The sequence below is a fragment of the Alosa pseudoharengus genome, unplaced genomic scaffold (genome assembly GCF_046254945.1).
Source record: "Alosa pseudoharengus isolate Yale_2024_CS ecotype anadromous, Long Island Sound unplaced genomic scaffold, YU_APseudo_1.1 YU_APseudo_1.1_scf_5, whole genome shotgun sequence".
In the NCBI taxonomy this organism is placed as follows: domain Eukaryota; kingdom Metazoa; phylum Chordata; class Actinopteri; order Clupeiformes; family Clupeidae; genus Alosa; species Alosa pseudoharengus.
The window spans coordinates 10,380,959-10,397,359 of record NW_027468837.1 but is presented as its reverse complement, the minus strand read 5'-3'; the positions used below and the strand labels follow the sequence as shown (position 1 = coordinate 10,397,359).

General features: G+C 46.1%; 1 protein-coding gene across 11 annotated transcripts in view; it reads right to left on the bottom strand.

The window, feature by feature from the left end:
• Positions 1-16,401, bottom strand: part of itpr1b (inositol 1,4,5-trisphosphate receptor, type 1b) — a 132,096-nt gene that overhangs the window by 67,919 nt on the left and 47,776 nt on the right. For all 11 annotated transcript variants that reach the window (XM_076267707.1, XM_076267709.1, XM_076267712.1 and 8 more), the window contains 9 exons: positions 15,572-15,697; positions 15,165-15,365; positions 14,773-15,024; positions 14,056-14,181; positions 13,347-13,475; positions 11,053-11,173; positions 10,503-10,687; positions 7,389-7,537; positions 6,412-6,523 (listed from right to left, as the gene is read on the bottom strand). In XM_076267707.1, the coding sequence (XP_076123822.1) occupies positions 6,412-6,523; positions 7,389-7,537; positions 10,503-10,687; positions 11,053-11,173; positions 13,347-13,475; positions 14,056-14,181; positions 14,773-15,024; positions 15,165-15,365; positions 15,572-15,697 (1,401 nt within the window). The remainder of the gene's footprint in view (positions 1-6,411; positions 6,524-7,388; positions 7,538-10,502; positions 10,688-11,052; positions 11,174-13,346; positions 13,476-14,055; positions 14,182-14,772; positions 15,025-15,164; positions 15,366-15,571; positions 15,698-16,401) is intronic.

The window sequence follows — 16,401 nt, the reverse complement described above, 5'->3', positions numbered from 1 at the left end:
TGCGGCTGAGGACAGCCGAGGGCAGACAGCTCAGACTGACGACTACAGCGGAGGAGAGAAACAGGGAAGGTGGAAAAATGGAGAGAGGCAGAGGAAGAGGGAAGAGTGAAAAAACAGGTGAGCAGCCAGAGAGGAGAGGGGGGGAGAGAGGGAGAGAGAGAAAGAAAGAAAGAAAGAGAGAGAGAGAGAGAGAGAGAGAGAGAGAGAGAGGGAGAGAAGCAGGGGAGTCCTGTTGTCTCTTCAGGGATAGCCCAGAGCTTTTCATTGGTGGCTGTTGAAAACAACAGCGTGAGCGAGGGGAGCAGCCATGAGGCTGTGCAGGCAGATGCAGGCAGCAGATCCCCCACACTGCTCCTGTTACAGCCTCTCCCTTACATAAGCTGAGCATCGCGCCTCAGACCTAATGCCACGTTATCTCAACCAGCAGGGCCTATTACATCACACAAGAGGGCATTATCCCTATACCACCACATACACACACACACACACACACACACACACACACACACACACACACACACACACACACAGACACACACACACACACAGATGATGCGACACAATACAAAACACTCATACACAAAAAAGCACAGGCAAAAAAAGGCACAGAAGTCAACAAAGCTTATCAATTGTAAACAACTCGCCTACATCCATACACACAAGCCTGTGCACATAAACAGAGCGTGAGCGTCAGAGCGGAGGGGTGGTCAACGATATGTAGAGCGGCTCTAGCTGTCCTGTCCTGTCCACACACACACACGATCGGCCTTTCCTGGAGCTTTGCTTCTGCTCTGCTCCACTCTTATGTAACGGCCGCACGCTCAGCAAAGGGGGAAGTGTGGGCTCTGCTTTCAGGCTTGAGGGTGTGAGTGTGTGAGTGTGTGTGTGTGTGTGTGTGTGTGAGAGAGGGATGCTTGGACAGGGACTGGATCTGGTGTGAGTGTGTGTGTGTGTGCTGGGGACACTGTGTCCTGGTGGGGTGTTCTCCAGGGCACACCAAAGGGTTGGGGACCAGGGGAGACTGGCTGAAGAGTGGATGTATATTGTGCACGACATGTATCTTACACATTCTTTAGGCGTTGCATGAGTAGGCTCTGAGAAGATAGCATGTCAGTCAAGTCAGTAATTGTGATTGGCTAGGCTGTGTTTTGAGCGTGTGTGTGTGTGTGTGTGTGTGTATGGAAGGGGGTTCTGTATGGGGATGTGAATGAACTTTCCCTGGGATCTCACATGCCAAGAGGGAGGTTAGGTCAGTACAAACAGAGAAGGAGAGATACACAGATGGAGTGTGTGTGTGTGTGTGTGTGTGTGTCCTGGCAGAAACACACACAGCCGCAACTGTCACTTATGGAACAGTGTGGAGACAAGGCATTGAGCACACGACAGCCAATGAGCTTGCCGTAAACAAACTGTAGTTTCTGATTCAATATAAATATATAAATATTATTATTTTTTTTTTAGTAGTAATTGTCCAGGACTACGGGCAGAAATTAGTAATATTTGCTACAACCTGGCACAGTGCATTTTTCCATGTTTTGTACAAGGTTAATGTTTTTGTGCATTGTATCTGCTGAAATAAATTACAATCACAACTACAATAGTAGTAAGTTATCATCCTCATCATAGAATAATAATTAAAAACACAAATTAAAAAAGAATTTTGCACTGGTCAAGCAGAAAGAACTATGCTTTGAGCTTCCATCACATGCAAATGTAAACTTTATTTGACTTTGCTGGAGGAAGTGAAGTAGAGTGGACCGATGTGTAACCTTTGATAAGGGGAGATGGCTCAAACCCTGTGGCCTTGATCCGACCCCATGGGGCTCACAATGCATCTACCGCCACTGAGAAGTGCCGAGCCGAGCAGACATGAAACCACATCCTCCTCGTCTCACAAAAAAAAGGAGTCGACACAGACAGACCAGGACGCCCACGCCACGCGCAGAGGCAACACACACACACACACACATACAGTATGCACACACACGCACGCACGCAAACACACACACACTAGCACACGCACGCACGGACACAAGCACGGACACACACGCACACACGTGCACACACACGAACAGGGGGAATGGATCATGTTTCTTTCCTCGGAGATGTGCAGGAATGAGTGTTCTATTAATACGCACACCTGCTTTCCAAATAGGGGCTCAGAGCCTGTGTGGGCTGCTTACATATCCAGGCAGAGATCACACAAGCCCCAGCCCCCCCCCCCCACCCCCCCGGCCCCAGCCCGCCCCCCAAACCCAAACTGAGGCCCCATCGTCAGGCAGCCAAACCCATGCAGGACTGTCCCAGGCCAGCTGGACTCCAGGGGAGGCTTCCTGGAGCTCCAAGGGACTTCCTGGAGCTGAAGATATGTACACTATTTGCTTTACTGGTTTTTGCGGCCGTGCAATACCATCTTCAACCTTTTTTTTTGTTTGTTCCTAATTCGATTTAATTTTAATTTAAAGATTTTAAAATAACTAATTTAATACACAAAGAAACCGAGAAAATAACAAGTTTAAACCAAGGGTAAATTAGGTGGCAATGGGATCTCACTTGAACATCTCAAATCAATCACCAAAAAAGGACAGGAAAAAGAAACAACGATGTCCATTGCTTGACTTCAATATTTCAACACCTCATCAATACATCTTGACCCTGTGGTCAGTGACTTGTAAATGCGACTACACCCACTATGCTCTTTTGCAGACCTCTTGACCCCACCTTCATGATTTTAACACACATCCTAACAGTCCGACAGCATCGAAAATAACTCTGTAGAGTAGAGTAGATGATGGCCTGGCTGGAGGCCAGCATCGAAAAAGAGTAAAAAATATATATAGCCGCAAGCGGTGATGGCGGGCCCGAACACCTGTGGTCCGCGACCCGTGACATTTCGTAATACAACAATGCACTCACATGTGGTGCGTTTGCCAAATGCACATATCTGATGTGCGTGCTATTTGTTTTTGCATTTTTTATGCGTTAAAATCACTTCCTGTTGGGTGTGACGATGTACACCGATGATATTCGCTAGGTGGCGCTACACCACAAGTATGTGGGGTACAATGATGTGCTTCAAAGTAATCAATTGATGACACACATTTTGTGATATGCAGTGCAACAATTAGTTATCCTAAAAACTCCTTTCAGTCTACCCACTTTGGTGGGGGCATGACCCTCTTCCCCTTATATTCGTCTTAAGCGTCCAACATACTCGCCACTCCCGATCGGTAGCGCGACAATGTGACGTTACAGGAGCGCTGTAACCATTTATACTCGCGCGTGGTGGTCGCGACACTAGTTGCAATATTCTCCTGAACAGAGGTGTCGCTGTTGTGACAAGGCTAACGCTAACTACGTTACACAATAGAAGAAGCTGCAGTAAGAAACACTAGCTAGCCTCTGTGATGGTACTTTAGACTTTGGTTGCTGCTATTCACAACTACCATCATCATTATCATCTAGTTTCCAAGGTGTGTGCACAGGTACAGTAGGTAGGTAGGTAGGTAGACAGGTAGATAGGTAGATAGATAGATAGATAGATAGATAGATAGATACTTTAGTCATCCCGAGGGAAATTTTAATAATTTAAACAGTTTAGTTAGCTGGCTAGCTAGCTAGCAGCTGGCTGAGTTTGTGTAATTTCCTGAAGTGGAAAGAGATTTTTTTCAGACCTTAGATATCCTTTGTTTGAAAATAAATCGTTTCTATTATTTCCTCTTAATTCCATGTGTTGCAACTCTCGCTGGTAACTTTGTTAACTTATCCAGCAAACTATGAAAAATTCACGACTGTAACAAAACACTGCAACTCTCGCTTGCCCTCGAACTAGTCCATCTTCCGGTTTCTGGTTTGTTGCGCTCAGCTGAAAAAAATAGAGTGGTGCGCTACCGTGTGCTACCCGGCCAAAATCCTGGTGCGCCAGAGAGATCTTCGTCATTTTGACGTCAAATTGTCGTGTTACAGGTTGGGTGTGTCGAGTATGTAGTGGCTATTACAGAGGTCCATATCACTTATGAAAAATGTTCGTCTTGGGGAGTTACATGCACCTACCAAATTTGGTGTGCATACCTGAAAGTATGTCAACCACGAAACTATGTGACATAAGGGGGCGCTATGGAGTCCATACGCCACACCAGGGGCCAAGCCTTGGTCCCTGGCAGCTTTCGGGCACCTGTTGAGTGTGCCAAATATGAGTTTTCGCCAATGGGAACCACCTCAAAAAAGGCAAAGTGCGGCAGGATATTCCCGACTATAGACCCTTTCAAGAGAGTTCCATTATCAGCATAATAGTTGGCGCCACAAGGCTTACGTTTTAACATTCCATATGTTATCTTAATGCAGAGTAAGTAGATTGGGAACCAAATAGAACGTTCAAGCATTGTTTTTGTTTTTATTGTTGAAAGGGTCTATAACAATAATAATCCTTATAATCGGTGCTCGGGCCCTAATAATAATATACAAATATAATCAAATAAAATCACAGGCACTATGTGTATTCTGCTTTAAGTGCTAGACCTGTGGGTGGCACAATGGCAGTGGATTGTCAAATTCATCATTATGAGTGTGGGCAGGAATGAAGCAACTGGCAACTGGCCATTTTATATACACTGCAGTGGAGAAACGTGATCACATGTGCAGAGCCTAGCAGCACAAGCATGTCGCATCCAGACCTGGAACGTAGCATGACAGTGGTGTGTGTGTGTGTGTGTGTGTGTGTGTGTGTGTGTGTTGGGAGGGGGGTTAGGGTTGCCACACTGGTATAAGCACATGCCACACAGCAGCTAGCAGGAGTAATCACTAGAGGTGTGACTGTGTGTAGTGAGTTTGCAGTTGGGGGGGAGGGGGGCAGACACAAGTCACAATATAACTCAACTAAAAGGTTGCAGCAACAATGTCAACACCACCAACTACGACTACAAACTAGAGCAGGAAATTGACAAATCCGCTAGTTTGGAAAACAACAACAACTAAAACAACAACAACAATAGCAACACAAGCAGATCTACAGGGGCGCCTGGGTGATAGTCGCAAGCCAAAGCAACAAAACGGATGGAAGAAAGAAAAGTCAACCTCAGCCACTTCCATCTCATCATCAAAGGTAATCAACTGGAAGAGAAAGAGTAGAAGCAGAGTTAGTAAGGGGGGAGGGGATGGGGGTTAAAGGTTAAAGAGGATTCACAGGGTGGGGTTGAGGTGAGAAAAAAAAAACAAAAAAACATCCCAACTCATAAATATTCCAAAATGCCCATTCGGTAGCATTAGTCTGTTAGTATCTGCAGAGTTAATAGTAGGCCCTGAAGCAAGGGTCAGTGTACAGTGGACACATAACAAAGCAGGCTTGAGAGTGGGGGTCAACATTACCATTAGCTAGTGACTTGCATATTAGCATATTAGTGCTGGCTTGAGGGTGGGGGTTAAAATTCCCATTAGCTAGTGATTTGCATATTAGCATATTAGTGCTGGGAACTTTACACAAAGCCAATGAGAACCAAATAATGTGGACTCATTTCCAGGACTAATGATTGTTAAGTGCTTGATGGTTTGCTCCATCCCATAGTTGCTGATAACTTTCTATAGACTAGTGGTGTGGGCACGTAAGCAAGTCGGAACAGTGAGTTCTCAAAGCTGCATTAAAAGTTCTTATTGAACTCCTGAAGTTGGGGTAAGTGTGAGGCAGTTGAACGGAGAAGGGGTGGGACTGTGTGTGCTCTAGCGGCAGGTGACTGATATCTCTTGGGCGTATCTGTGTAGTAGAGTGATTGACAGTATTTGTGTTGGTTATCAGCAGGGCACAGGTCAGTACAGTAAAGTACAGTACAAAAACAAGAACAAGAACGTGTGTGTGTGTGTGTGTGTGTGTGCGCACATCATGTCTCGTACATGTGGTACAACATAATAACGTGCATGCGTTACGTAATAAAGACATCGGCAGTTGTGGACGGCATTTTTAATGGCACTAATAAAGTCATAAAACTGTTTTTGTTTTTATTTTTCAAAGAACCGTGGTGATTAGCAAGCGCCCATGCCGGCACCGCCGGGCTGTGAAAAAGAGCAGCTGATATGAGTGAACTGAGACTTTGTGGACGACCATCTGGAGGATGTGGGAGAAGAGAGAGAGAGAGAGAGAGAGAGAGAGAGAGAGAGAGAGAGAGAAAGAAAGAGAGTGAGAGAACGAGAGAGAAAGAATCCATAACACATCTCTCGTACACTTCCTCTCTCTGAGCTCTGTGGTGCCCTAACGCTGAATAATCATCAAAACACACCTGCCTACGATGGGCAACCCTGAGAGTCCGTCAAAGCAGACACTGGCTGGACAGAGAGAAAGGGAGAAATGGACAAAAAGAGGAACTGAAGGAAAGACAGAGAGAGAGAGAGAGAGAGAGATAGAACTGAGTACTGAGGCGGTACCTTCTCTCCGTAGCCGCGGTCTTTGGTCATCATCTCCCGGAGCGTCTGCAGCACTTTGATGCACAGACGCTCCTCATTCTCCTCCAGCAGCTGCTTGGTGTGTTTAATCAACCTGCAGAGGGAAGAGTGAGAGAGAGAGAGATGGAGAGAGAGAGAGAGACAGAGAAAGAGACAGAGAAAGAAAGAAAGAAAGAAAGAGAGCGACAGAGAGAAAGAAAGAGAAAAAAAGAAAGAGAGAGAGAGAGAGAGAGAGGCCACAGACACATAGAACAGCACAGACACAAACAACAATGGGGCTTAGTCATCTTCCCTCGGCAGTCACCTGGACATACATCAATTCACCTGCTTTCCAAGACAAGGACACACACTCACACAACGGCGTGAGTGAGTCACAGTCACACGAGAGAGGGCAGGTGAGTTAAATGGAACGTGAACGGGCCCTTAGTCACTTAGTGTGAGTGGGAGCGTCAGTCACATGTTACAGAGCATGGTGGAGCACGTAATCCGTGTACCTGCACCTGTTGAGGCTAGAAGCCCCAGTCAAGACTGCTGCTCCAGGCTCACGAAAGCCTCCGGGGGGGGGTACAGGGCAAGCAACAGAGTGTCAGATAATCCTCATAGACACTAGCACCTCACCCTGCGTTCACACTGTGATACACCCACCGTATACATTTACTTTTTCCTTTAGCAGATGCTTTTATCCACAGCAACTTACAAAAATAAGGGAACAACATTCAAGAAACAATGCAGGGGAGACATTGCTTACAGTAGGTAGCATTTAATACTACAATACTATTACCAGAGGATGAGAGTGCAGACGTTTTTAAGTACAAGTCAGTTTATATACACTGGTCTATGTGTTTGTGACCTAGCTGTAACGTTACTCTCAAATGGGATTGTGTATCCTTTTCCAGAGTGTGTTCCATATAGAATAGTGGGTGTGGGGAGATTGGGGAGCCGTTCGGAGGGAGTCTTACTTGGAGATGAAGCCTCCGCTCTCACACTTCTTGCGTGCCTCCGTGTTTTCAGGGAAAAGCAGCTCGGGCCGGTGAAGCACGTCCACCAGCACGGAGAGCTCGGCCTGCACCAGCGGCCGCAGCCGGTCCTCCAGGGCGGACACAATGTCCTGGGTGGGGTTGGGGGAGTGGCAGAATTGGTCAGATATGATAAACCCACTTTGCCTGGGATTAAAGCATGATTTGCAGACACAACTTATAACACACTGTTTCTGTGAGATGGTTGCTGTGTTCGCTACAAATGTATGCATCTCCTACAAATATGCAGCCCTGTAAACAAATCCCATATCCATACATATAAAGCCCTACAAATATGCAGCCCTGTAAACAAATCCCATATAAATATGCAGCCCTGTAAACAAATCCCATATCCATACATATACTGGCCCATGCAGACACACAAGGTCTGCTCACGCCTGTGCCATGTACAGCTCCGGAAAAAATAAGAGACCACTGCACATTTCCTACGGTTGCTGAGTGACATTAGAATGAGTTGCCGGTCATATTCAAAATTAAGAGACCACTACACACTTCTCTAATATCATCTTGCGGTTGCTGAGTGACATTAGAATGAGTTGCCTGTCATATTCAAAATTAATAGACCACTGCAAAGATGTGCAGTGGCCTCTTAATTGTTTCCAGAGCTGTACATTAGGTCTGAATATGCTATGCTAAGCTATGCCCAGCAAAGTAAACAAAATCCCATCTCAATCAGTCAACGCGGCGGAGGCCCGGCTTGTCTGACTCATCGCCGGGACACCGTGTGCCACCGGCCACGACTCAGCACTCCGTGGCTGGGCGTCGGGGCTCACACACACGGCAGTAGCGGCTCGGGAAGTGGCCTGCACGTGTGAAGAAGGGTACAGTGTGTTCTCATCCAGGCCCACGCAGGGCCATCGGCATGACCTCACCACTCAGGCCTCGCCTCTCTATTGGATTTCTCTAATCCCGCCAACGAGGTCAGTCCTCACTCACACTCACACACACACTACAAACACACACACACATACACACACACACACTACAAACACATGACACACACTGCACTCGCATGTGAAGGACTCCAGAAACCGCTGATAACTTCTGTAGTAAGACCTTACTTCCAACAACCCACTGCAGTTGTGTCAACATGGGAAATGAATTAGACTTATGGTCTTACAGGCTGTAGAGCACATGCAGTCAGTGCTGCAAAGCCTGTGCCATCTGTGCACATACATTACATGCAGAGTGCCTATGCACGAAGCACTGACATGCCACAAACAAGGTTTTGGATTTCATCAGAGCCACAGAGAAGTATCTTTATTATGTGGGCACATACAGTACAAATTTCCCTCACGGGATCAAAAAGTATATATATACTTAATATATCTCTGATGGCAGTAATTTGCCCCTAACTCTTTAATAACTCCAGTTTAACTTGAACTTTTAAAAACAGTAGTTCTACACACAACAAAACAAGCAGTGCTCTCTAGTAACAAAAGCTTGAGCTCAACATGGACTGAGTGGGAGTGAGTGTGTGAATGAGTGAGTGAGTGAGTGAATGAGTGTGTGTGTGCGTGTGTGTAATCCTTTGTCCGGCTGCCTCTGAGCTGGCCCGACTGGAGCTAGTGGAGCGCACTCAGGGACTTGTGGGGTGAGGCGAGCCGCCTTCCCGAACTCTGCTCTTCTGGAGAACTCTGCTGTGAAGCTCGGGGAAGCCTGCCCTGAACTTCATAACCCTGACTCCAACGGCAACTTCGACTCCACCCAGTGACTACATGCTAGAGCAGAAACAGGCGTGGGGGGGAGGGGGGGGGGACTTGTGGTTAACCACAAAACACTCCCTTCACTCCCTCCCAACCCCCACCCACTCAGTGCACACTTTCAAACACACAGATTACTCAGAAGAAAGAAAACACACACACACACACACCTCCCTCTCCTCCCACCACTACGCCACCAGCACAGCCGACAGCATGACTGACACATGACCCACATACCACTTCTCCCCAACCCCGCAGACCTTCTACACGTGCACACGCACGCACACACACACACAAACACGCACACACACACACACACAAAAACACACGCACACATGCACACACATATATGCATGCACTCACACACAACATATATATATATATATATATATATATATATATATATATATATATATATATATATATATATATATATATATATATATATGTATATGTGTGTGTGTTTTTTGTGTGTATATATATATATGTGTGTGTTTTTGTGTGTATATATATATATATATATATAAATATATGTGTGTGTGTGTTTTTGTGTATATATATATATATATATATATATATATATATATGTGTGTGTGTTTTTGTGTATATATATACACACACACACACACACACACACACACACACACACACACACACACACACACACACACACACACACACACACACACACACACAGCTGATGACATTTTTTTTCTGCCCTATTTTCTCCAGAACTCTGAGGTCTTGCGTCTGTTTCGGGGAAATGCTGTTTCAATGGCACATGACGATGCAGAGGGAGGCCTGACTGATGGAGGCCAGACGTCTATTTTCAGCCTCCACTCCTCACATTCGCACCGTGAGTCAGAGGCCCAGTCCACCTCTCTCACCTCTGTCTGGCTTATAAAGGAGGTTGCTCTGAAGCCCTCATAGAGCCTAGTTTTTTTAGATGAATTACTGTTAAAACAGGGACATAGCGAGAAGCTGGTCCCAGACTGATGGTCAAAGGGGTTATACAGAGGACCTTTCATCAGTGACCACAAAACAGAACAGAAGAGTACTTCATAAAGGGGAAGTCCAGGATTTGTTTTTTACCCTGGGTCGATTTTTTGGAATCCTTTTGCCACTGGTCCTGGATTGAGTTAGAATGTTAGAAGACAAATGTCACGTTGCCAAATAGCGCTGTGTCGCATCACTTGCCGTTAAGACATTCTGATTAAAAACAAAGTAATCAAACGGACTTTGTGGCTGACAGTTACCTGCATTGCGTGCAGTTAGGATGAAAAACATTTCCTAGACATAACTGAAATGTTCTGAGAGCGTTGCACTGACGTACCTGTAACCTCTCTATGATGTTCCTGTAGTCTCGTGACGTGGTCTGTGTGGAGTCGCGCCTGGTGGCGTTGCGCGTTGAGAGCCTCCAGTTCAGGATCGTCTTCTGCACCACGTTATTGGATTTCACAAACAGGTTGTTCACCTGACTATCCAGATCCACAGGGATGGCGATGGCTCTGCTCTTAGCTGCGAATGAAAACGGTGACGCAAACCAACTCAAACACAAATACAACGCTTATATAAAAACTTGGCTTAGGCCATGTCTACACGTAGCCAGGGATTTTGAAAAACTGATATGTTTCTTCCTCCGTGTTTTAAAATAATTCTGTCTACGTCACAATCCAAAAAATCCCTGTCAAAAAACCCATTGAAACGGAGTTTTCAAAAATCTCCACTTTGGCCGGATTTAAAAAAATACCTAAGGCCAAAATGCATAAAAAAATCTCAGTTTGTGTGCGGAAAATTATGTGGATATGTGTCTCACTGTGAGAGTGCTTTGGTTGTGCACCAGATGGAATAAAGGTGTCCTGTTGTGCAGTGGGATACCTCACCTACGTCTGACAGGACCTTGATGCAACCTTCCACTGAGGCCTTCTGGGTGGGCATCAGCCAGTTGCAGTGGTACACCCTGAAGACACCTTGCAGGAGCTGAACAAATACAGGCTGCCGGGTCTGAGGACGAGCGAGAGAACACAGAGGATGAGACGGAAAGAACAGGGAATGTAAGAGGGCAAGCACATCTGTATACAGCTCTGGAAAAAATGAAGAGCCCACTGCACTTTTTTTTTTTCTGATGTCATCCTACGGTTGCTGAGTGACATTCAAATGAGTTGACGGTCATATATTTTGCAAATTTGCAGTGGTCTTACTTTTGAATTACTAAGGAGGAGGCAAATATCCACACAGCACACTTTTGTCTTTTTTGCTCCCAAAAAGGGGGTTTAATTGTACATTTTGAGCACTCTGGTCGGGCAGGTACATCCAGAGAAGAAACCGGGGGAATGACAGACACAGTGGGATGCACATTCAACAATCACAAGGAGACGTGAGAAAACAAGCTAAAACATCCAACTGCAGACGGTTACAGGGGTTTTAGAACTCACAAGCTAACACGCTAGTCATAAGTCAAGCTAACACATGCTTATCATTCTGAAGATTTGCTTTGTATATGGGGTGTGGCTTTTTTCTGTGAACTGTTGGGTACTTACCTCGTATCGTATATCTTAAGGAGAATCAAAACTGGAAAACATGTTTGCAGAACAGAATGTGATTTGTGTAAACCCACTCAGGTTCCTATGGCACTGCCAAGAGTATGAGGAAGCGTACGTGTTCATCTATCACACTCATTCAGCAGTCAACACTTTTACGCCATGTCCTGATCCTGAGTGACAGCGCTTTAAATCCCTAGGGTGATTTCCCATACAAAGCCCCTATTGTTATGGACCCAGTGGAGACCTTAGTGACTCTACACACCACCACAGACACAAAAACCAGCAGGGAGGGGGTGGGGGGGACATTTAAAAGTTTCCTTCCTGGACGCATATTCGATTAGCTATTTAGCTAAGTTTAGTGCACCTGTGGGAGTAAGATTGTGAGACAACCCAAATGCATTCTGACAGGCCAGTCGTCCTATGACCAGCTCTCCCACACAGGCTCGCTAAACTAGCACGTCGCACCACCATACGGCTACCACCACAAACCGTGATAACACTCTGTGCTGGATCCAAAAACAAACAAATACCTCGGTTATTTTGCCCAAAATGGAGGCCTGTCTCAAAACAGAGAGAGAAAAAGAGAGAGAGAGAGAGATAGAGGGGGGGAAACAGGGAACAAGAGAGAGAAATGAATGAGAGGGCCGAAGGAAAAGGAATGAAGGAGCTTCTGGGAAATGGGGCTCTTCATTTAGAGTCAGGACGTAGCTACCAGGAACACACGGGATCAGACACAGGAAGGGTAGGGTCACCACCAAAGTATGTTGTTGCTACAGCTTATCGCTTCTGCATTACAGCAGTGTGTGTGTGTGTGTGTGTGTGTGTTGAAATTGTGCTGACGATACATTAATAGTAAGTGGGTAATCTCAGCCGCCATCAGCACTGCCTTCTGAGGCAGCGTCTGGCAAGTCCGGCAAGTCCTGGCATAGGGAGGGTGGTGTGTGTGTGTGTGTGTGTGTGTGTGTGTGTGTGGGGGGGGGGGGGGGGGGGGGGGTGAGGGTGGAGGGGTATTACTCAAGGGGCCCAGGGAGAGGAGAAGTGGACTAGTCTTGAAAAAGGGCAACGGATGACCGACTGAGACAACCGCATACAGGCGGGGACTCCGGATTGTGCTCAAACCCCATGCCCTGCTGTTGCCGCAGCAACCATGCCTGAATATAGCTAAAGCTAGGCCCAGACATGAGGAGGTGAGAGTGCTACGAGGAACACCGTGTCACAACAACGAGTGCTTGGAAGGAGTGAGGAGTATGTGGGGAGACGGAGAGGAAGTCCTTGTGAAGAGTCAGACACACCCTGGAGGATTAATGGGGAAGCGTCCTTCCCGTTACTTACATACATAAGATGGGCCACCTACGGACGGGGAAGATGTGTCAGAGATCACAAGGTCAGCCAGGGCTGCTGCTACAACCAGACAGGCTACTCTACACACAACCAGTGCCCCTCTGTCTGTGTGTGTGTTTGTGTTTGAATTTTTTCAGCCTTTTTCCCTATTTCAATGTAGTTTCTACATATTTGCATACATAGGCGGTATGCCTTTCTGTATCTGTTCAATGTAACAGTGGTCAAGTCCCTCTCACTGTGTGTGTGTGTGTGTGTGTGTGTGTTCCTACATGCAGGTTTTAGTTGAACTTTACCTGCAGGCTGGTGCTCTGGTCAGAGAAGGGCGAGCTGAAGAAGGTGGTGACGATGCTCATGACCGTCTCGGTCACATAGCGCTCCAGCACGGTGTCAGCGTGCTTCCTGTCACTCGTGTTGTTACACACCTAAGAGCACACATGCACCGCACACACATCCCCTAAGTGTAGTGAAACAGCTTCCTGAGTAGTGATAACATCCACATCACACAAACTTCGCTTCCTGTTTGATTCACAAGAACGCCAACAAACTGACTAACAAACTTCTCATGGATCTAAAACAAAATGTTATTTTATTTAACCGTTCAAAACCTCCTAAACTATTGCATGTTCCCTAATGGCCAAATAAAAATAACATTGACCCTGCCAGCAAGACAGGACAATAATATGCTGCTTGTGTAAGGAGTCTTTTGTGCCATGGCTGTAGTAGCAGTAGTTGTATCTCAATATATAAAATGAATGAACAGGATTTTATAAAGACAGAAACAAATTAAATTGTGTGAATCATTATGGTTTGACTTTTGGCCACAAGATTATTTGCAAGGTCAGAATGCAGTGACCCAAATAGAACCGATAGGGTCATATGAGAGTTGACGTGAAGGACATTAGAGAATTACAAAGCACTTCAGTAATCAAAAAACCACTTCTACACAACAACGCCTAATGCAATCTGTGACAAGTGATCTGAAAGCATTGTAGTTCTGTCTACCCTGCAGATGTCCACCAGGAAGTTCTCAAAGAGCTTCCACATGTGGTTGCTGGTGTAGATCTCCTTCATCTCCACCTCCGTGTCCACGTAGCAGTGGTTTAGGAAGTTGATGTAGGCTATTTTCACCTGTGAGCAGATCACGAGAAACCAACGTCATTTGTGGTCAACGACTTCCTCATTTCTACGTTTGTGTGAGGATACGGTGTGGTTTTGGAGAGCAAGGTGTAGTGAAGGGTATTTTTGCCCTTTTCATCACATATGTGGTGTAAGTGCTGATTTGCATCAGCCAATCCATATATTAAGACTAGTCCTTGACTAAAAGAAATGAACATCTCCATTGAAAAAAAAAATGTTAGTCTAGGATTAGGCTTACTACATTGGAAAAAATTTTTTAGTCTAGGATTAAGCTTACTACAGCGGGCCAGTTTTCCAAACATATAATAAGCCTAGTCCTAAAAGAAACGAAGATCTGAATTGAGTCAGGATTCAGTTTAGGATTAGTCATGTGGGGGGAACTGGCCATATACTGTAGGTCTAATATGAAAGTTTAATATGACAGTTGTAATACAAGCTACTTCACCTGGTATACTTGGTTTATTCTTTTACTTTGCCTGATGATAAGGGCCAAAAACAGGTAAAATACCATTGCTGTGACAAAAACAAAAACCCCAGAGAGGACTTGAAACTATTAAAACATTGTGGCGACGGCGGGCTTGCCTCGGGGATGCAGTCCTCGTGAGTGACCACACGCACGATGTCGTCTAGCGGCAGCAGGGAGTTGCACTTGATCTCGGTGTAGACGTTCTTGCCCTCGGTGCAGACGGCCAGCAGCTCCACCAGGTGGATGTGGTACATGAGCTGGCTGTTCTCGTCCATGCGGTCGCGCTCCGAGCGCATCATCTGCACCAGTGTCTGGAAGGACGCCCGGTCGTTGTAGAACACCAGCACGTCCTCGCCCGCGTTGACCAGCTGACAGCGCAGACCAGCACGCAACACACACACACACACAGACACAAACACATCAAATAAACGATTAAATAAGCACACTCATTTCACACACTCTTGTAATTAATTTCAGTGAAATACCCCGTTTGGCTCATCTATCTGACCTCGGCCATGACGATGTCCTGGCACTTCTTGATGAACTTGTTCTCTGCCTTGACAATGGTCTGCAGGAACTTGAGGTACTGGACGTGCCGGCCGCGGGTCTCGATGCAGTGGACAAAGTGCTGCACGACCCGCTCGTTGATCTCGCTGCACAGCTGGAAGTTGTTCATGAAGATGTGCCGCATGGTCACTGCCTCCAGGATCTAGCAGAGGGAGGAGATGTCGACATGACCAACCAAATGCTACCAGACCACCAACAAACTAAATTCAATAAAGATAGTAAACGATAAAGAATGGACATTTGAGTCCATGTTAACCCTAATGAGAGAGAGAAAGTTTGAGTGAAAGGGAGAGACAGGCAAAGTGTGTGTGTGTGTGTGTGTGGGGGGGGGGTGGTACACAGAATTACCCCTGGGTTGAGGAACAGGTTGAGGTGCTTGTGGAGCAGGGTCTGGTTCTGTTGGTTCCCTGCACAGAAGTTCTGCAGGAACTCATGAGCCAGCTTCATAATCTCCTGCATGCGGACATCTTCGCCCTAGTGGGACAAACACCACACGCACTACATATCAGCACAGGCTTAATCATCACATTTCTACTGCAGGGTAATCACTAAGATAAGAGCGGTATGAAATATGACCGCCGCCCATTCCTGCACATTCTCTCCGCAAAAATAATTCACGCTTGTCAATTTGTCTCCATCTCCTTCTCCATCCTCTACTTTTGTGTATGTAAATGAGTGTGTGCATTATAGTGTGTGTTTGTTTTTGTCTATATGTGTGCTTCGGTGTGTGTGTGTTTGTTTATGTGTGTGTGCGTATGGGTGTATTTATGTGTGTGTGCCTGTGTGTGTTTGTGTGCATGTTTGTGAGTGTGTGTGTGTGTGTGTGTGTGCGTGCCTGTCTTTGTGCATGTGAGTGTATGCGTGCCCGTGTGTGTACATGTGCGTGCGTGAGCGTACATGTGTGCTGTGTGTGTGTGTGTGTATATTCGTGTGTATGTGTGTGTGTGTGTGTGTGTGTGTGTAGCTGATATGGCCCCTATGAACGGAATTCCACGAAACTTGGCATGCATTCAGAGGGTGTCATAATGATCCTACACTTAAAAAAAAAATATGGTCCTCCTACGTTTCTCCAGATATTCACAGAAAACTGTGTCCACCCTACCCTCCTTTCGGGGTGTCCAGTCTGGCGGGGGGATCAAAACGATCAAAACGAAAAACAATGATTCCGTATCATCCTT